The sequence below is a fragment of the Xiphophorus maculatus genome, chromosome 7 (assembly GCF_002775205.1).
Source record: "Xiphophorus maculatus strain JP 163 A chromosome 7, X_maculatus-5.0-male, whole genome shotgun sequence".
Classification (NCBI taxonomy): Eukaryota; Metazoa; Chordata; class Actinopteri; order Cyprinodontiformes; family Poeciliidae; genus Xiphophorus; species Xiphophorus maculatus.
In genome coordinates, this window is record NC_036449.1 from 4,187,883 (window position 1) to 4,210,155 (window position 22,273).

Consider the following 22,273-nt stretch of genomic DNA (forward strand, 5'->3'; position numbering starts at 1 on the left):
CATGTTTAACATGGGGAAATATATTGTCTTATAAGTGAAATAATCTGTGAATGGAAGAAAAACTTCATCAATATTAAGAAATTATTGACTTAAAGCCAGCTAAAATATCTTGCTGAAAAGTTTCTTGTTAGTTTTTGCCTTATTTCAAGCACATGAAAACTAGAACATACTAGAAACTAAACCAAAATTACTTGGTAAGATGTTGTGTTTTTGCAGTTCTGTGGAACTGAACATGATCTTTATCTTCTAAAGCTTGATGAGGTTTTCCTGTCTGATGTAGCTTCAAACAGGAAAGGAGGATGCAGGGTTTGTGTGGTACTATGTACCTTTAAAGAGGCACAAACTGCTAAAAGTGCAAAAATAAATAAATAAAAAAAATTTAAAAAATTTTTTCCAAATTGTCCAGCAGAACCAGAACCAGGCCCTGTGTCCTGCTGTGTCCGACTGGAGTCGGGACAGAGAGGATTCAGAAGCACAGGAGTTTTTCTTTTTCAATCCAATAAAGACTTTGATTCAACCGTTGGTAGTTAGCATGCTAATAAAATTAGTAGATTAGATCAAAATGAACAAGTCCGCCACCACCGGATTATCAGGGATGTAATAACTGTTCAATCTCAGTTACTGTCTATAAATATCTGTCTGCTTAGATATTGAAATAAAGATCAATGAAGGTACAAGCCCAGCATTCTTCAAACAGCAAGCTCTACACACAGAAATTATAATTGACAGCTTCTATATACGAGTTTAACAAAAAGAATACAACCTTACACTTAAAATACTTTAATAAAAAGAATTCATGAGGCTATAGTAACAAGATGAAAAAGTAATGAAAACAAATAAACTAGTAAAAAGTAAATATCAAGATCTCACCAAATCCTGTTGCCTCTCACAAGATGGCTGATTAAACAGACAACTAGAAGCTAGTTTAGGCATTGCTTCTTCTTCTTTTTTTTTAGCTATCTCTTTCAAGTCTAAGCACCATTAATAGCGATAATTGTTTTTGAGCACTTGCGGCTTGCCAAGGCTGACCGTGGCACAAACAGACATTTAGCTAATTGCAGAGATATTTCAGATAGGCTAGCAAAAAGAAAAAGATTAAAAAATATCAGTAATGTAGACAAACTCATGTTACTGGACTATCAGTGATGAAACCACTCAGGGGAATCAAGTTTGAATAGCTTGAATAACTGATAGTCTTGGTTACTGCTTTCCATTAACTATTACCTTAGTCTAGCTAGCATTTAGCATTTCAGAAGACTGACATTTAGCTTGCTCTATAGCTAAATATTTCATATAGGCTAGGCTAGGAAAGGAAAGAAAAAAATACCAGTAAAAAAAGCAGACAAGCTCATGTTCCTGGACTCTCAGTACCTTAGCAAACCGGAGCCATCCATCCGGTTTGCTAGCTCCGTTTGGAACATTCTTAAGCATCGACAATACAAAAACACAATGAAATACACAATGAGGCAATACTTAAGTTGCTTCGTCCTAACTAATTTCTCCAGCTAAGGGAAAACAATGGCGGCTGAAGCTCAGTTGCCAGGGTTTTGTTCCTTTGATGGAATAAAACAGAAGACGACGTCTTTCATCGACTGGCCTGTTAACATGATGTCATGATGTCTCAGTGAAACTCCTCCTTTTCCTGCTAAATGGAAAGTAGGTTAATGCAATGCATTGTGGGATTCATAGTTCTTATATCAGTCTCTTCTTCATCTTCTTCTTCTCATCTTCTTCATGGCTGGAGGCCCAGCACACATGCATTCTGTCCCATGTTGGACCTGTTGCATCACTGCGGTATTGTTGTGGCATATGAGGCATTTTGGGGGAAAAATTATGTCTAAAACACAGTCAAGGCACATCTTACTTGTCGCACTTGATCAGTTAACTTCTTTCGCAAGCCAACACCACACTCGATAAGATCACATTTCCTTCCCCGACTTTTTCTGTCTTCTGATTTGCACTCTCTGTAGTCGTCCATATTATTTGGCCTTTGTTAAAGTTGTTGTTCCTTAGAAGGCTCAGGGCCTGCTGGCGAAAGGTCCTGTCCAACAGGAAGTACATCACAGGGTCAGTGGAGGACCTCAGAACGGCGAGCAGGAACAGGCAGTTCTTTAGCTGGAGAGAGAGCAGAGAGAAGGTGATGCTATCTGCTCCGAAGCCAGGAAGTGAGACGTGGAGGTGGAACTCAGTTACCTCGATGAAGACGTTCAGGGGGTGACAGGTGGTGGCAGAACAGGAGGAGTCCAGCGAAGAAGACTGATAATGAGCCAGAATGATGAAGATGGGTTTGAAGATGTGATAAGGCAGCAGACACAAAGACAGGACAACCTGCACAGAGTTAAAAAAAAAAATTGTAAAACATCACTGAACCACCTTCCTTTTTTATAAAGATATGAATACAATTTGTAATAAGGTTTTAGCATAAAACTGTGGAAAAAGTGACGCTCTATGAATACTTTCTGGATGGACTGTATGTCTTCCCTTACTACTTTGTATTTCCATAAATGGTGCAATATACTGTAACAGAGAAATTGTATTTTAAAGTGTAGATGTGAATGTAGAAGACGGACAACATTGTTAGAAACACCGTTTAGCTTTATGCTCAGTGAAATGTGGAGCCACGCTGCTGATGTCTTTTATCCAAACATCTCAACTCTCCACTGAGACACTCTGAGGCAGAATGACATCCGGAGAACATGAACATACCTCACTTTTCATTTTTTAATTACTTCCTTTCTAAGCTATCAGGATTTCTATTCTTCCTACACCGGTTTAGAGTAGATCCTTCCTGACAAAGAGTTCGTGTTTGATCCAGAACAAAGATGACGTTAGTCCATCACTTGAAGAGTCAGCTCAAATCGATGGCACCTTGTTTTTGTGACTTCCCTTAAAGTGAAAATTTTTCTCTGCAACAGGAAGGGAAGATTCCTTCCTGTAATATAAACAGTTTTCCAAACAAGTCAAGACTTCTCTACAGTGCAGTACAATAGATTTTCAGACCTTTTAAAGGAAATTAGTTTATTTGTGGAATGGGTTGCAGGATTATTTCTGTTTCACTTTGGGTGCATGATACCAACAGCTGCTGGAGCCACGTAGCCAGTGGCTGAACATTGACATAGAAAACAGTGGGACTGCAGCAGAAACCAATGCTCCCAAATATTTGCTGTTTTTGTTTAAGTTTAAGCTAGCGATAGCATGTTAGCACAGCTACCTGCTGCCAGAAGTTAAAAAAGCAACTTAAATATTTGTCCATGTTGCAACTGCTTAGAGAGATAAATACTGTAAGTTCAGTTTTTTATTCTGTATTTTTCCTTTCTGCAGTTGGGATGAACTATATATATATATACTGTAGATATCACTATGCAACATGTTGCTCTAGCAGGATTCACATGCCTTTACTGTGTGCAGAATAGCAATAACAAAAATCTAAAGCATATTAGTTCTGAAATCTGCTGTTTACAGAAGATTTGTCCTTCCACTCCGAATTCCAACTTCCCAATCAGGAAAAGCAACTTCAATTCCTCTGAGGTTGGACTTTCCACTCAGAAAGTGGGAAAAACTCTAACTACCCTCAGTTAGGATTTAAAGGCGGCTCCTCTCGTCAACAGTTGAAAGCTGTGACGTGAAAGAAAACTAAAGTCAATGTCACATGTTACACAACGTTACACTGAACAAATGAAAGTGATGCTCGCTGATGGACAGCAAAGCTTAATATCATGTTCATAAAATGCACTGCAAGCAATGTGTACTTGGGTGTCGCCATGTTCAAATTCCAACATCTCCAACTATGTTAATTGGAACGCTGTTATCTATGGTCAAACCCAGCTCCTGGTTCTGTCTTCTTAGGCAAATGGAAAGCCTCAACAGTGTTGTTTTTTTCTCTTGCATTTAAAAAATCTTCTGCAAGACCTTCAGAAACTCCTAAAGGTCATTGGTTGAAACAACCTTAAATGATTACAGGAAAGTGCAGGTCTTTTGAATGAAAATGTGGTGAAAACTATGTTACTTAATACATCTGTGACTGGAGACCTGGAAGTTTGACTCATCTCAAACAGGAACATAATGACGATGAAACTTAGTTCTGAAAGAACTCATAGTCACCTGGATGACCACAATGTTCCTGGAAACCCGCGCCAGGAGGCTCTGTGAGCTGGTGATGTTTGCGTTGCGGCGCGAGCGTTTGATGTGCCTCAGGACGGTCACGTACGAGACCAGCACCAGCAGGTAGAGGACGAAGAACAGAATTACAAGGGAAACGCTGGTGGTTGAAGACACGCTGCCTCCTATTTCCACCACCGGGCTGTAGCACACCTCCTCACTTATTGTAGCTTCGTTTATAGAGTAGTAAACAGTCACCGGAACGATGCCCCCCACCGCCACCACCCATAGAATGGCGCACACCCCGTTTGCGAAGGAGACCCGCTTGAGGCTTGAGAAGAAGCTGTGGGGCAGCAGTGAGATGCAGGCGCTCGGCCGGGAGGCGTGGGTGTTCCGAATGAGCACGGCGAACCGGCTGAGAGCCACCCAGGTGAGGATCAGGAGGCTGATGTAGATGTTGATGTGGAGCACAGGGGTGATGCCGTGCAGGACTATCTGACATGGGATGTCCCTTATGGACCAGTGCGTGCCCATGGCGAAGTACACCGCCAGGAAGGGCAACATGATGGCCATCAGCAGGTTAGAGATGCTCAGGTGGGAGAGGTAAATGTGTGTGGGAGAGATGGAAGGGATGCAGCGCAGGAACACCCACAAAGACAGCAGGTTCCCCGGCAGAGCGGTGAGGAAGAGGAGTGCGTAGATGGAGGGGAGGAAGTAGAGCGTTGCCGCTGAGGGACACAGGGAACAGGAGGCATTATGGAGTGAATGTTGAGACGATTGGTCCTCCATTTAATCTGAAAGAGAACAAATGGAGATTAACTTTAAACAAAAGTCTTCATAGTCCTTTTCAGTTTTTAAACCACAAACTTTAATATGTTTAATTTAAATTTAATATGAAGTAAGAAGCAGCTATGATGCTGTGTGAAGTGAATGGAAAAGGATAGATGATTTTCAAAAGATTAGTATCAAAAAGTGGAACGTGCATTTGTATTCGACTGTACAGTCTATTGAGAATGCGAGAGTCGACGCAACCAGTTGCAATGACGAGTAGCGTGACTGCTGCTGCATTGGCAGGTGTGCAGTTGCTGCCCTGATGGAGAAGGAACTGGGATAGGAACCCAACCAGCTCATCAAACTTGCTATCATCCATTAGGACTGTGGGAAATGAAGGAATCTGTCACGGGAAATGTAGAGAACTTGTACACTTGACTATAAAACTCCAACCGTCCGCAGAGAGTACGTACACTCTGTGCAGCTCGCAGGGTATGCATGGTATTCCCAAGTATGTGGGAGTCTTAATAAATACAAAGTGTGTTAGCTAGCTGTTGTGTTTTACTAAGCACTCTGAGGTTTATAAAGGAGCCTTGGTGAACAAATATCCAACGTGACCTGGTCATGGAGTTGGAAAGGATCAACGTAACTTTGTCTCTTTTGTCACAAGCCATCACTCTGTAAGAAAAGTGTTTTAAAGTTAAAAACAAGATGCGGTCTTCTTGCGTCTAAGTTAGACAAGTACCTGTGGTTGTGGTGAGGCCAGTTCTGTATCATGCCGTGCTGGTATAGCAGAAGATAAGGCACTAAGTGTCAGTCTGACCAACACACCCACACGATGTATGTTTGTTTTTGTTTGTGCTATGCGAAATTTCTTTAGCTTTTCTTCATATCGCATTTTAGATGTTTTTATTTTCCAGACTCGATTTAATTGTAATTCCTGCCTGATTTCAGATAAATTAATTGCAAGAAGTTGATCCAAGAGTCAAAGACACATTCTGGATCTTCTGTCTATGGCAAACCAGCAGACCATAGACCAGCGCTTGAGCTTTGTTGTTTAGCTACAGAGAGTCCCTCCATGTCTTCCTACCACCTGTCTGGAAGACTGTTTCGGTTAGCATGACTCTTTTCCTTCCTGTTTTAGAGAAAACCTTTTACTTTAAGGGAAGTTAGAAAGAAGTTGCCACCAGTTTCAGCTGACATTTCAACTGAATCTTTTTCTGTATCAAACATGAACTCTGTCAGGAAGGATCTGCTCCAGCCCAACGCAGAATGGCAGAAATCATGGCAGGTTAGAATGAACGTAATTAAAACCACCAATCTCCTTTCTCTGTTGATGTTGCACATGTCGTGCTTAAAGGTAATGTGTTTTAGCAACGTCATCCTTGTAATTGTAACTTGTTGCCCAACATTGTTTCAAAGGGGAAGAGTATTTCCGTAACTGTAGGCTGGTAAAACCAGACGTGCTCTGGACGCCTCACTGGCATTTTGGAGGGGAAAGTAGCATCTAAGTGGTGCTAGCTAAAAGGATTGAATAATTGAGTCATATTTTGGACTGCTGGAGGTGTTAACAAGACAGAAAACCACAACAATGAGTTAATACCACAATAATCTTGTGCTTTTCTTGTAACCTGTCATGGGAAAGCAGATTATCTTTTGCTAAAAATTGGTACGTGCATCAGATGGTGACATTTGTTTGAGCTGTGCATTGTCCCCTTTCTAAATAAAGTTTATTACTATTATCAGCTGTAAGTGACCTTACAGAAGTAGCTGTTGGTTCCTGTCAACCTGCGGTGGGTCGTGAGGCCAGTTTTAACCATTTAAACTCCAACATTATTATATTATACGTGAGGCTAAAAAACAAAAAGATCACTGGAAAGCCGAGCAGTACGATGTTAAGAGAAATTTACAAAAACCAAAACTGCAGACCTCAGTGAAAAATTCAAATTTTTACAGTTCATACCAGGACGGTTAAAAAAAAAAAAAGAGCAGAACAACTACACCTTGCTTGTTAGGAAGATTTTTTTTTTATTATTATATATTTTTGCCAGCTTGAATCTGCATGAACTGTCATTTGGACAGTGTAGACCACCGTAGAGATTGTTGACATTATGTTTAAGTCAAACAGTCTATTCCAGCTGTTAAGCATGGTGGTGGAGGGGTGATGATTTGGGTTTGTTTTGCATCTGTCCTAGTGAGATGGTTAAACATGCCCCGCTTTTCCTGCAATTTTACTCGAATTCTGCAGTGTGTTATATTTCTGCCACTAACTTTAGCATGTTTAGAATGCATGTTCAAATACTAAATTTGAACATGCATTCAAATTTAGTATTTTTGTTTATTTGGATATTTTTGTCCAAGCCTGCGCAGAATGTTGTGCATAATGTTAACATATCTCTGCACATCAGTGAGACTGATGTAAGCATATATGTGTATATATGTGAACAAGCAATAATTAGTGGTGTGTTCAATTAAATCTCACACACTCTCCTCCCTCACTCTCTTGAGGTGAAACGTTAAACTCAACAAAACCTAAATAAAGATCTGAACCTGTAGAAATCTTTTTCGTAATATTTCCTACCGATTCTGCATTCAGTCGAAATCAAATGTATTCACCAACTTCTTGAACAAAAACAAGGAATTTAACTTCGGTTCCTCTTTGCTCTTAATTAAGATATTTAAAATATAAATGTATCAATGAATCAATATGAAGTAGTTTTCCATGTTATAGGAAAAACTTTGTCCTTTTTCATCCAACATTCATGTTTTTATTGGTAAACGGTTTAAAATAAATTGATCACGTCACCGAATGTTTTACGTCACACTCACTATTTATTTTATGATTTTTTTTAGCTAATAAATAATCACATTACGAATAATATCAATATAATAATAAATAATCACTTTATTATTTATTAAATAAATAGAGGATATAATAAAAGTATTCACACCCCTTGAAGCGTTTGACTTTACAACCATAAACTTAGATATGTTTCATGCCGTATTTTGAATTCATATTTATGTAACCGTTATTTAACCAGATATGTCTCATTGAGATTAAAAGTATCTTTTTCAGGAGAGACCTGGCCAAGAGTGGCAGCAACACGCCGTCATTTACAAATCGAAACCCATTAAAATACGATACAGATAATAAAGGAAGAAAACTAACAAAAAGCAAACACAGCGGATGACAGATCAACTTCTAGTAACATGCAACTGAAGGGAAAGAAAAGGACGTATGATTTTAAATAATCAAAATCATCAAATAAATATATTGATCAATTTTCTGTGCATTATAAATCAGAGGCAGATCTGAACAGGAGGGTTTTTAACCTCAGTTTAAAGGAACTCGATGTTTCAACAACTTTGCAGTTTACTGGAAGTTTGTTTCAGATTCGTTTTGCATAGAAATTGAAGCAAATATACAACAAACTGGGTGTGGTTGTCTACAACTGGAACATTACGTTTTGCCAAGTCGTCTTTACACATCAAAATGTTGCTCAGTGTTTCATTGATCATGGTTCAAAAGCGACTCTAAACAGGTGGATCTTTTAGATTAAAGATTTAAAGGAGCTCAGTGTTTCGGCTCTTTTTCAGTTTTCCGGAAGTTTGTTCCAGATTAGTGGTGCATAGAAGCTGAATGCTGCTTCTCCATGTTTGGCTCTGGTTCTGGGGAAGCAGAACAGAACCAGAATTCCTGAGCGATCTGGATGACGGTTGATACAACAACAAGAGATCTTCAATGTACTGTGGTACTAAAACAAAGGAAAAGATGTCGTGATGTCCCTGTCAAAGTTTTAAGTACTGTGGCCAGACGATAGAAAAGTTAAGTAATTCATAAAGAAACTATTTGTGAATGGAACCCAGGCTGGAAAGAGCAACAAGCGAAGTATCCCAGGCATCAAGAAGAGAGGCTGCTGAAGTCAACAATAATATTCCAGTAGTTTCTGGTTCTGCAGCCTTTGAATACTGAGGTGTTCTTTGTTGTGAGTCACAGGAGAGTTTCCGCATTGATATATTTTGACACCATGCAAAGTGTGGTTTCTACATACCTGTGGTCTCAGTTCGGACAGTATCCTCCCCACCTCCAGCCACGCATTCACAGGTACAGACAGAGAGAGAGCTGCTCAGGAGCCGGCCGCTCGACAGTGAGCTCTCAGAGCTTCTTCCTCTTTCTCTACGACTGAGCACTTTTTTGTAAATGCTACAGAAGTGGGCTGGTCAGTCTGTAAGCCTCAACCTTCTTTTCACTTCATCTAAATTTATTTCAACTTCAAACAGTAAGCAGATCCAGATAGACCACACAGAAGACAGCTACTGAGTTATTTCAGGTTTTGCTGTGCATTCTTTTTTTGTTGTTGTTTTTTTAGTCAACTAGCTTCCTTCTTTTGTTGCAGAATAAAATTTTTCCCCACACCCAGGAGACTGTTTTGTGGAATATCTGCAGAGCCCAATAGTAACGTTATTTCTTCACGTAAAATGCAACTTCATACTTTGTCCGACCTCACTTTTTAAAGCCCTCTCCATTAGTGCTGGAACGACAATTGTTTTATACCACATACAAAAGAAAATGAAGATATCATTACTTTTACCCTGCAAACATGCAGTGGAGAACTTTTATGTTTCACTGTGGAACTTCTAAAAGCAACATTAAAAAATGGGAGTAAGATAAATCCGTTTGGTCACATTACAGTTTCCCATTCAGCCGCAGAGATGTCTTAAATTCATTGAAATATAATTTTTTGCCCCTAAATACGTTAATCATGTGTTGTAAATTTTGTGGCAGGACCGTTTCATCTTGTATATTCCATGTAGCAGGACTTTTCTGTCAGGGAAAAAGTTTGACATCTTCTTTGCGTTCTGTGACTCAAGGCAGTTGAGGCCACCGCTAACTAGCTGCTAACATACCATTGCTAGCTAGCTAGCTTTTTTGCATCTATCATCGAGACGGTTAAGTCTACCGCAAGCTAGCTACTAACATAGCCTTGCTAGCCAAATAGCTGTTTTGCATCTATCATTGATTAAGTGTTCATTTATTGCTGGTTGGCTGGACAATGTTTATCTTTGCCTCACTTTTATGCCACATTCATTCTGAGCATAAAAGCTCGGCACCACAATGATAAGACTGTAGACAGACATATATAGTGTGAGAAACACAAAGCTGCCACAAGAAGATCCCAGAAACTTGACAGTTTTGCTCCCGTGGCTAATGTTAGCATTGATCTAGGAGCAGCGTTTGATGCGACACAAACTCTGGAGTCTGAGGTTTAGTGGATTTTATACATAGTGGTCAAACGCTGGTCTTACTTATTGAGGAATTTTATTTCAACAAAGTTGTTACTATGAAGGCAAATACAGCTGAAAATGAGAAAAGAAACATGGAGCATCACACCAAAAGAGAGCAGAGAGCCACAGATGTCTTAATTTAGTAAGAATGTGATATAGTTATAAAGTTAATCTTGCAAGGATTACCAGTTCTTCCTCCATTCTATAAAAATAAATACAAGTATAAAATATGCTGTTTTCTTTTGCACATGTGCCCGATATAGGTCACAAATGAGCAGAAACTGCTGTATGTCTTTCAGCTGCAGTAAAGTAACATGTAAATCTAACATCGCATTGGCACAAAGTAAAATCTTTATGTTTCATTAACTGCAGCCTGCCTTTATCCTGGATAACCGCTAATGTCCGTTTACATTCCGATCATATAGTCACCACTGTTAGGTTCTTCTTTTTTGGACCTCTAGAGAACATTATCTACTTTTTTGTTCTAAATAATCAGCAACTTGGTAGCTGAGTAGCAGCAGAAAGAGGAAATCTGACGTCTTTTTGTTTTTTTTTTCTGAGCACAGGGCTAAAAACCCAGGAAAGCTCCTCCTTAGAAAAAGGGTTCTCCTAGCAGCCCTTCAGAAACGTTGCTGTTCTGAGAACTTGTGTTCTTCATCAGATGCTCTGTTTCAGCTCTGAGCTGCTGGAACATCCCCACATCATAGTAACTTTTCCTTTTTTTGTTTTTTAAGAATACATTTCAAATGTCCCTACTAGTATTTTTCTAATCAAATAATATTAATTTTTGCACATTTTTATAGCTGCAGTGTGTAACTGTAACAAAAACATTGTTTTTTACATATTTGTTTAAAGTGTTTCTATATTATGGTCAGTATAATATGAGACAAATAATCTGTGAAGAAGTTGAGCTCTTCTGCTGCCTCCCTGTGGTCTTATTGTCATCTGTGGAAACACACGGCTCGGTCAGAAACAACCAGAGCCTGGCACTGTCAATCACTCTTGTGTACACCCTTCTCACATCCTCCCACTTTGCTCTCTGCTACTCTACAGCTCCTTGCTGGTAGCGTGACCATTAATCGTCAGCTTTCTTGGAACAGCAATTTGCTTTTTTTTTAGCACATTTAGCAGCGGCTCCACGGTAAGGCTTGACAGCGCTAAGCCCCTCCTCCTGGCTCTGATTGGTTGTAGAAGTTACACACTGCAGTTCAAACTTTCTGTTTTTATCATTTATATTTAGTTTATTTTCTCTCAACTCTTCCTTTTGTTAACATCCTTGTTTCCATTTCTGTTGTCTCCCCCTAGTGAATTATTTATATGAGCATATCATCTTGCAGTTTTTAGTATTATTACCCAGAATAATGAATGTGAGTTTTTATTTCTTTTGAAAGACAAATGGTTTCCTACACACAGATTCTGTCATGTATCTGTAACCATTACTTCTGATCACTTACTGTATTTCACAACACTGCGGTTAAATGGAGGCGCATATTTAAAGGGACTACTTCAGCATGTGACTTCCTGTGACACCACAAGAATCTAAGATAAAATAAAGAAGATAACTGTTAACCTCCACTTGTTTGGTTTACTATTAGGTTCAATCCTATTAGGACCCCAAAATGTTTAACCCAAATCACAGAGTTTAAAGGATATTCTTATGAATATTTAGGAAATGTATATAAACTTCTCAATGTAAAAAATTTATTTAAAAAACATGTAAAAATGTCTCATTAGCCTTGAAACAGGCATATAAGCACAAGATTGTTCATTCTAATTGACCTAAAACAGAAAACGCTGTGAGGTTTTTATCGAGTGAATGTAAATATGTGGTTCACATGTCTGTCCTGCTTCTCCACTGTTCCATTTTGAACTAATGAGTTACATTTACTGAACATAAAAATGTGTTTAGTGCATCATGGGTGAGTGAAAGCTGAGGAATTTCTGTAACATCCTACCATCGTCCTGAAGGGGGCGATGATGTTCCAGCTCAGAAGCACTGCAGAAGGAGTCAGTGTGAAGAGTATCACTTTGCATTTGGTAAAAAGATGTTTTTAGATGTTTATTCAGTCTTTATGAAATATGATCCTCTCCTTGTCAGTTTTCTACCAATACTGAAGAATATGGTCCTTTATTTAACCAGATAAATAAATGAACACATCAAATCTTTGAGACTGATTTGTCTTTTCCATGGGTTCTCCGGTCAAGAGGTCAACTGCGCACACTTCAGAAACACAAATCACTTCAAATAAAACAGCAAATAGCAGCAATCATGTATATTGATTCCTGTAGTGATCAAATGTTTACTGCATTTTATATGATGAAATACATGATTCTCTTCTAGTCTTTCCTCATTTCTCAGACTTAGTGAGACTCTCTTAAACAAACCTGGATGATTATTCAGAGTAACCTAATTAAATAATAAATAACATTTCAATCACCCTTCCTCCATTCTGCTACCCCATAATAACCTAAACACAACCTCCTGCTCCCTCCCTGGCAACGTCCAAACCGGGGAACAAAACAACTAAACATTGATTGTATCTACATTTATTTTGATTGTTGGATTGAAGACTGGACGGAGACAAATGTTTCTGAGCAGATCTCTGAGAGCATTTTAATAATCTCTATTGTTCTACCATACAGAGCAAGCTTTTAATAAATCACAACCTGTGTTTTAAAGCATCTCTAATAAATACACAATTATTAAATCCGGGTTTGACCACTGGTCCTTTTATAGCCGCCCCCATAAAAGTTTCCTTTCTGTTTTCACTTCTAAAATAAAGAGTTAATGAAACTCGGCTCAGGATTGAACTCATTCCTGCTCAGTCTGGCGTAAACTTTTAAAATTTGGAACTACAGGCTGATAAATGCAGCACAGACTTTTTAAAACACAGACAATCAACTTCAGCATCATCACACAGAGGATGAACATGCAACTAAGCTAAAGAAAACTCCTTTAGGCTCATTAAAGAAATGTTTTGGCTTCTGGACGCCCCCAGGCCACTTCGCCCTGGGCAGAGAAGCATATTATACATAATAAAAAAATAAAACGGCTGCTTTGATTAATAAGCCCTTTTTAGTATATGACCAATATGCAGTGTGTATATTTACATTCCCATTCTTCAGGGTTCCCTTGGTGTAAGGAAGATTGTTTGACTCAAAAGTTACAGCAAATGCCTCGTCTGCTTTTTATTTCCTCCTCTCCTTTTTTCAAATTGATGACTTGCAAATCCAAGTTCAGTCGAATCAGACAAATTTAGAATGGGCAGCATGATGAATAACTTCCAAGTTTTATTTTCTCGCCTTTTTTTTCTCTTTCCTTCCCCAACTTGTGCTTCAAGTTGAATCAACACCTACAAATCTGACAAATTTCTTAAATGGTAAACTTAATAGATGGCTATAACTTGTACTTAGTAAAATGTAATGTAGAGTTCAAAATCTAAAAGTCGCTCTTTGGATTTTAGTGGATTTTAGTAAAAGAGGCTGCTACGATTTATAGTGTGGTTGCAGTGGATTTAGGGGAATCAGAGTCAAGAGGGTTGAGTATAAATGTACACTACATTTTCAGATTTTTATTGAAGAAGAAGTAAACACTTGCCCTGCCTTGACGGGTATAGATTATGGATGAATGGAAAACCATGACTCCTTTTCATTTTGCTGCACATTTATGCACTGCTTTGTGTTGGTCTGTATGGAAGTGTTCACCTGCCATCAATTCAGAAGTATCTTGTTGTAACGACAAAGTTTTGCTACAGTAAGGTATAAAAATATGTTTCTCTGACAGATTATGACTTGGGATCTCCCTCTGACTCAATCTTCTCACTCTTGTTTCTCCTAAATATCTAGCTGTACAAACTTGACTGGTACAAACTTTCTTGTTTAAAAGAGAGCCTATTTTAGTTTTAATGACTTGTAAATCTTGTTATATATTAACAAGAAACTTTTTATTTTAGTGAGATTCTGCACCTGAATTTGTTCCTCTGGCTGTTAAACGCATCCATATGTCTGAAACACAAAAATCCAAATACAATACATTTAATTTTGCATTTGTAATGTGATGAAGTGTGAAAGTCAAGGGGTTTAAATAGTTTTGCAAGACACATTACATCATGCTCCTTCCCTATATATGTATATAAATAGTTATACTAGCAATAAATGCATAAATAGAGCTAATATTTTTGGCTACATGCAGAGTTTCCCCCAGAAAACCTTCTAAACCCGGTGGTAGGGGCACCAGGGCAGTCCTCCAGCAACCCAACATGCTTTTTGTGTTTAAAAACTTGTCAAGTTGTAAAAATTTGGAGGTGCACAAGCAGGCATCATAAGTTGGAAGTAATAGTATGTGAGGCCAACAGGCAGGTGCAGGTGGTCACCCAGTTCAATGCGTCAACTATAGAACTTTATCTGTCTTTACTTTCACTATTATTGGCATATAGCAAACCCTATTTAAAATAAATAAATGACGCTTAGCCTGCTGGGGGGACAAGTAAAGTCTGATGACCCGCCAGGCTCCTGATACACAGAGGAGAAACTTTGTTGCCTTATCCATCAGTCCCCACATTGAATTTTTCAAAGTTGAAGACAAAAACTGGGAGTCCCAGTTTTTAAGTCTCTGGTTCTGCTTATTCTCCAGCTCAGCTTTATAAAACATCTTTTTTCTCGTTCATATTGTCGAGGGCATTCGACTGTCTCTTGTCGCTCCTGTTGTCCAGTTCGGTGCTAGAGTTAGCCCCGCTGGTTCCGCTGATGTCTCGGGTGCAAAACACACTCGACATGAAGCGCCGCACCTCCTTCCTCACCGAGGCGGACAGCAGGAAGAACATGACGGGGTCCAGGCAGCTGTTGAGAGCGGAAAACACCAGCGAAATCTCGTTGAACTTGTCGGCCAAGTTGCGCATCTCCAAGGTCTCCTTGGTGATCTGGGTTTTTATGTAAAAGACCCGGAAGACGTGATAGGGGACGAAGCAGACGACGAACAGAAACAGGACAAAGAAGGACTTGCGAGCGACTCGACTGTAGTGGGGGGCTGTGGGCAGGACCGGTCTCTGCTGCGACCTCCGCAGGAGTTTCAGGGCGATCTTTCCGTAGGACAACACCAGAGAGATGAAGACCAACCAGAAGACGACCAGCACAAAGATGTTGATGTGTACTTTCAGCATGTCTTCCTGCGGAATTGTCTTGTAGTGGAAACACCTGAAAACAAAACCAAAAAAACAGTCACCTGCTGAGACTTTTGAAGCAAAGCACAAGACCAATGTGTAAACTCTTCTAACTGCAACTTACCTTTTCGCATTGACACATTTGTCATTGCTTTCAAGGATGAATGGGATCATGAAAACCAGGGCCACTGCCCAAATGATGGTGCAGACGACGATGCTCCACCTCGGGGAGCTCAGATTATGCCGAGTACGCTCGCTGCCGTAGATCTTCAGGTAGCGGTCGATGCTGATCAGCCCCAGCAGGGTGATGCTGACATACATGTTCATGTAGAAGAGGTAGCCCACTAGCTTGCACATTGTGTGCCCTAGCTCCCACTCGTTCTGCTGGAGGTGGTACTGGATCCTGAACGGCAAACAGATGACCAGCAGCAGGTCCGCGAATGCCAGGTTCATGAGGAAGATCCGTAGGGAGTTCTTCTTGGCGTGAACGAAGAAGAAAACCCAGAGAGCCACCAGATTCCCGGTGAGACCCAGGATGAAGATGATGGAGTAGAGCACGGCCAGCGGGGTCTGGAGCATTTTGTCGTCCACCTCTTCGCTGGGGTTACACGCTTTTGAGGTGTTAGGGGTCGTGAAAGTGGAGGTCATCATGGCGTTGTGATTCTCAACCCTACCAACTAACAGATGAGATGAAGCGAGAGGGTTTTTCATTATAGTTCACTTTTAATTTGTTGTGACTTTTTTGTCTAATTCAGTTCATTTTACTTTGTGTTTTGAGTGTGTTTGGTAGTTGTAATGAGTTAAAATGAGTTAAATATTGTTTAGTTTCAGGTTAGTTTTTGTTTGTTATAGTAGTACTTTGAGTTTTTCATACTTTGACCTTTTTGAATTCTGTACCTAAGAATTAACCAAAGCATTGTATTGTGATTACTATACATCAATTGGGTAATGAATACTCACACCAATTCAAAAAATGTATTCAATTATTGATGAGCAACAACTGACTCTGGTGTTTTATCCCAACTTTAGCGATCACCATTTTGCGGACTAATAATTAGTAAGGCAATAAGTGCTGCCAGGAGGAGCATGGAATGCCGTAATTTGCTGACAGGTGACTTAAAATTATTTTGTAGGGGTGAAAAAAACTATTTCACATTAGTCTGAATACATAGAGGCAGGGGTCTCAAACTCCAGTCCTCGAGGGCCGCTGTCCTGCAGTTTTTAGATGTGCCACTGGTACAAAACACTGGAATGAAATGGCTTAATTACCTCCTCCTTGTGTAGATCGGTTCTCCAGAGCCTTAATGACCTAATTATTCTTTTCAGGTGTGGTGCAGCAGAGGCATATCTAAAAGTTGCAGGACTGCGGCCCTCGAGGACTGGAGTTTGAGACCCCTGACATAGAGTAATACATACAAAAACGAGGGATCTTGTATCTACACTTTAAGTATGTTTTAGTTAGTTTTACAAACATACAGTATAGTTCCAGTTAGTTATACTTTTTCCACATTAATTACTGTTTTTATTTATTTCAGTAAACAAAAATGTCTTTTCTGTCAGTTTTCATTATTCTGTTAGGTTTAGTTAACTATAATAACTTTGGTAGTTTTTTTTCTGTAAGCTCTGTTTCTGCCTGCTTAGTCAATTATATATTCAGAGCACACCCAAAAACTTCCTGCCTAATATCTGCTGCACTTTGCTTAGTTACCAATCTGTTGTGGTATCTGACTTTGTTCCTAATCTTGCAAAAAACCATCTGCTGGTTGGACTGCATGAGCAAATACACTAAAATGTTGCTGTGAGGTCTCCTTATCAGCACATCTTTGACATCACTAATGGTAAAAGAAGAAGGAAGCTAGTTTAACATTTCTATAACCTCCTTTGTATTTCTCACTGCAGGAAAAGGGGGAAAAAAATAATCAAACTCACCTTGTATATCAACAAATCCACATTTGACTTTCCTTTGAGTTGAGTCAGTACAAAAAGAATCCTAAACCAAAAGACGACTTAGAAAGTTTCAGATCTCCTCCTCATGTTTCCGTAGGTTCACATGCAGAAATAGAAGCAGAGTGAAGTGAAACCAGTTCTCTGATGAGTCCTCTTCGATCTGCCGCTGCCACTCTGGTCATTGTCCCTCCCTGCAATGAGAGGCTGCGCTCTCTTAGTAACGCCAATGTGCAGAATGCTGTGGTGTTGAGCAAGAATGAACGCTGCGAGCGCGGCTACTCCCCCCGGCTACTCCCCACTGTTTCCTCTCACGGTCTATACGCAGCGGAGGCATGCAGGCAGTACAGAAGGCAGGCCCGTATCTGCGGGATCTGATTACAGCTCTGATGTATTGCTTAGTGGAGACAGCTGGGAGAAGATATGATGACACCTATCAGTACTGCTGTGTGTGCCCACAGCAGTTAGATCAGTGTTGTCAGAGGGAAGCTAAGCCCGGTTGGAGCTGGCAAGCTGTGACAATTCATTTACGCCCAAACACTGTGACTTTTTAAAACTGTAACCTTAATAGGACGGAGGTGAAAAGAGCACTGTAGTTTTGGCAAAATCTCAAATTAGGTCATTTATAGTCATAGTTGATACCCGCCGTTGACTGGTTAAGATTCAACAATTTCTTTGTGGAATGTATTTATTCTAGGAAAATTTCTCTGTTTGCGTTTTTTTTAAAGAGCATATCTAAACCATTTGAATATTCTACTAAACAATTGTATACTACTTTGTGTTGGTCTTTCACATTAAATTCCAATTAAATATATTTGTGGTCGTAATGTTGCAGAATACAGAACAGAAGGGGTATGAATACTATATCTTATCCGTTTGTCTTGTCTGTGTGTCAGAAAATAGAAAAATGTCAGTGTCGTAGCGTCCACCTGCATCATAGGGCAAGTTCCTTCTGAATGACGCTGTTGTACTAGTCATTCAGGTCGCGTGTTTTTCCTGTCTATTATTGCTGTGCTAGCAGAGTTTCTGGCAACGTTTACATGAGACTGCTGCTTGGAAACTGTCTGTATTTTTCGGATATCGGTTGGGAAGAAGTTCCACATTTATTAGACAGCCCCGTCAAGAAACCGCGAGTCAGCTGTAGTTGTCATGCCAGGCCACTAGATGGCCCTGTGATTTTAATATGTCGTTAAATGTGTGTGAGCTTTTGACCCATTAGCTTCCACTTCATACTGAACAGTCCCCCACCTCCCATTAGCGAAGTGCTGGTGGAACACCTATATTCCTCATCAGAAATTGTGCTAAACTAAACAGGTTTACGTATCACAACACAGCACAACGCTATCCGCCATTCACTCTGAGATTTATATATATATATATATATATATATATATATATATATATATATATATATATATATATATATATATATATAGTATATTATGATTATGTTTGAGTGTCATCTGTATCGGTCATCTGTATCGAAAACCCTATTAGTAACAGGTATATTTTGGCGCCATGAGGTTTTGTTAGGGAGTGTTTGAAGACATACTGTATATGCAGGCTTAGAAACTAGTTGTAAACAGAAACCACTGCAATCAGAGCTTCCATAAAACGTTAATGTTGGTCCATTTCACAGGCCAATTATGTTGCAGTGCCGTAAACCACTTCCATCACTTTACATCATTTTCACGTTAATGCGTTTCCTCTAATTGTTCTGAGGTCTTCCTACATGTGAGATCAGATGCATATCGCAAATAATCTGTGTGACGCTACACTTCCCCACTGTGATTAAACTCTGTGTGAGTGTGTGTGAGATCACTGTGGTGGCTTGGGCGTGTCGTTGCTCACATGATTTGTGTGTTATTTTGAAGGAACTTCACCCTCTAATTAGCCTAGTGCCACCATGAACTGATGAGCCTCCGTTCCTCTGCTCTTACCCTCAGCCTCACTGCGTGCTGCTGGCGTCCAAAGAGAACTCGGCTCCCGTCAAACTGGGTGGGTTCGGCGTGGCCATCCAGCTCGGAGAGTCCGGATTGGTGGCAGGAGGTAAAGTAGGAGTTCTCCCTCCGCAGGGTTCATAATACCCACGTTCCCATGATTTTCCCACTTTTCATGTGGGAAACCTGTATGTAAAAAAAATAAATTAAAACATCATATCAAAAGCAGACATGTTTTCTGTGACTCTGCTTGTACTATTAAGCGTTTACAGGAAATCATCCATGCAATACTTTCTGAGAAGCTTTACAGGTGTTTTTTCTTTGAATTCTTCCCAGCTGGGTTTTATTTCTTTCTCCGTAATAAAAAAAGGTAAACTAAGCATGTGCGAGCACGCTCATGTTGGCTCATCACCAAGTCAAACATAGAGTTGACAACTTCAGTTTCGGAACTGAGTCCAGTCCAAAGCACATCTATCACACACTTTAGGATTGTCTCAGATCCAGTAACTAGAAAAAAAAACATTCATGTGCTTCACATGTTCTCATGTCAGAGCAACAAAACTCAATTCATTTTACTGGTATGTAAGTAACACAAAGTAGTTCATAAATGTGAGGAGAAAAAAGTGCCATGGTTTTCAAAATGAAAGAAACATTTTACATAACACCGCCAGAATGTGGCGTGTTTGTAATCAGCCTGATGCTATAATTCTTAGTAATTCTTAGTAAAAGAGTGAAAATCTCACTGTTCAAGTTCACATTCAACAATGGAAAGAGAATGGAAGAACTGCAGCCCTGCCACGGCCGGTGACGTCTAAAAAGCGCCTGGACAAGGAGAGTGTCAGTCAGGGAAGAAGCTAAGACGTTCATGGTAACTCTGGAGGAGCTGCAGAGATCCACAGTTTACCGTTTTACATCTAATCTGCCCATTCTTAAAAAGTCTTAAATTCACGTATCTAAAATTAAGGCCTTAGTATGTAAGTTAGCCTTTAGCCTTAACTACAGTAATTACCAGCCTTAAATTGTATCATTAAAGGACTATTTAATCTTATGTAGTTTTTGTTCCTTGTGGGATTTTGTGTCATGCATAAGTTTGAGTCGCGGTCAGACGTCTTCATCGCGTTCTGTGACTCATGGTGATTGAAGCTACCGCTAAACAGCTGCTAACATACCCCTGCTAGCTAGCTAGCTTTTTTGCATCTTTTCTGGCTGATTGGCTCGACACACAGGAAGTGACAAACGACAGCGACAAAAGTTGAACATTTTTCAAGTTTCTTGTTTCGTGTTACTAGCCCAAGTGTGCATGTTTATGTGTACAACCACAAAATTACACACGGACGAATGCAATTGGTCAGTTGGCTGGAGAAGAGCTAGTGATTGTCGCCTCGTGTTTGGCCCTCTGGACACAGGAATCAGAGTCAACACTGTGTGGCATAATGGGTCTGTAAACTTGCATAGTCAAAAGTTTCAGACTAACACCTGTAAACCCCACAGCCAGGTGTACTGGAACCAGATGGCTTCCCGTCTATCAGTCTACCATCAGCTGCTGGTGATGCTGGTCCGGGTTCTCAGAAGGAGACAGCAGCTGGTCCTCTTCCTGTTTTGCCTTTATTTAACAGAATATGCGACTGGGATCAGTGCAATTTAAAAATCAATCAATCAATCAAATTTTATTTGTATAGCACATTTCAGCAGCAAGGCATTTCACCTACATCATCATTACAAACACAGAAACACAATGCAAGATAGAATCAGCAATCAAAACACAGCATTAAGTCAAGTTCCATCAATAAATTTGTAATTGATTACGTTTCAAATACAAAAAGACTGATACCAGTTAAACGAGTTTCACTTTTTGTTATTTTGTGCTATAATTAAATACTCCACAAGCCCTAAAACGCGTCCACGTTCTTCATCTCCTCTACTTCTCTACTAACTTCTACAACTCCAGCCTTACAGTTTGAGTCGGTCTCACAATGAGGCTGACAAACTCCAGCCTCTGCTTTCCTTCTTTTTCCTACAAAATGCACTGATTCTCAGTCTTCCACAGAAACTATTTCTAATGAGTTTTCTGCTCATGAATTAATGAACTGAACAGCCTTGTGGATCTGTTCTGGATCATGTTACCATCGGCTTGTTGCAACCAACATATTTTAATTTCGGTTTCTGCATCTATGGAAATAACCGAAGATAATAAAGCTTAAAGGGGCAGTATTATGTAAAATCTTTTTTTTGAGCTTTACATCATGTTATAATGTTATTCCCTCATCAAAAACTTACCTGGAGTGTTGCGTCTTTCTTGTATGTTTGAGAAATCCTTTTATCTCCCGTGGCAACCAATCAGCTGGGTGGCCCTAGCCCCGCCTTCAAGGACAAAGCCCATCCTCTGAGTAGTTTACAAACTTTCAAGTTTCTGCCTCACAGAGCAGCCCTCCTTTGGGACTCCCCCACTCAGCTCCTTCAGACTAGCCAGCAGCAATTAGCAAACATTTGGTGTAACTGCATCTGCGGAGCTCATTATAGCAGCTACTTCTCAGTAGTTGTTAAAGGGTTAATAGAAGAGCCATGCTGCGGTGACTTCCTGAAGGCGAAGTTTTCAAGCCAATTTCAAGTCTTTAAAATACAATGTCAAATTTCTTTTGAGCCATATTTGATATATGCAGCATTTTTATAACAACTGAAGGTAACATTGTTACTTCACTGTGCTGTCAGATGATTCTGTGTGGTTGTACAACACACAATAGTGCCCCTTTAAAAATTGTAAAATAGAGCTATAAGCGGAAAATGTTGATCTGGTCAGCTGAAGGGTGGTGCAGCTCTCAGGTCCTGGATCAGGTCTTTGCAGCTCTCCTGTATCCTAAACACACAACTTTCACTTCTCATGTGTCTGCTGTGGATACTTCGACACCTGGTACTTCTCTCTTTTGTTCTCTGACACCAGGCAGGGGGCGAGTTGCCACATTTTTACCTAATACCTCTTCGGAATTCACCTTGTTGTCATTGGAAAAATACTGGCTTCATATGCATCTTATCTTCAAAGGAAATGAGAACAAAGACTGCCTGAAGTACTGTACATGT

At 39.8% G+C, this 22,273-nt stretch overlaps 3 protein-coding genes across 13 annotated transcripts in view; 1 reads left to right on the top strand and 2 right to left on the bottom strand.

The window, feature by feature from the left end:
- Window positions 1-22,273, top strand: part of cask (calcium/calmodulin dependent serine protein kinase) — a 154,091-nt gene that overhangs the window by 81,499 nt on the left and 50,319 nt on the right. For all 11 annotated transcript variants that reach the window (XM_023337513.1, XM_023337514.1, XM_023337516.1 and 8 more), the window contains exon 6: window positions 19,205-19,307. In XM_023337513.1, coding sequence (XP_023193281.1) covers window positions 19,205-19,307 — 103 coding nt within the window. The remainder of the gene's footprint in view (window positions 1-19,204; window positions 19,308-22,273) is intronic.
- gpr82 (G protein-coupled receptor 82) lies at window positions 106-9,007 on the bottom strand. The gene is made up of 4 exons (XM_023337522.1): window positions 8,922-9,007; window positions 4,102-4,892; window positions 2,194-2,328; window positions 106-2,115 (listed from the first exon to the last, which is right to left on the bottom strand). The coding sequence occupies exons 2-4, from the start codon at window positions 4,885-4,887 to the stop codon at window positions 1,882-1,884; spliced, it is 1,155 nt and encodes a 384-aa protein (XP_023193290.1). The 5' UTR covers window positions 4,888-4,892; window positions 8,922-9,007; the 3' UTR covers window positions 106-1,881.
- gpr34 (G protein-coupled receptor 34) lies at window positions 13,324-17,554 on the bottom strand. Its single transcript, XM_014470516.2, has 3 exons — window positions 17,244-17,554; window positions 15,439-15,991; window positions 13,324-15,348 (listed from the first exon to the last, which is right to left on the bottom strand). Exons 2-3 carry the CDS (start codon window positions 15,963-15,965, stop codon window positions 14,796-14,798), a joined length of 1,080 nt encoding a protein of 359 aa, XP_014326002.1. The 5' UTR covers window positions 15,966-15,991; window positions 17,244-17,554; the 3' UTR covers window positions 13,324-14,795.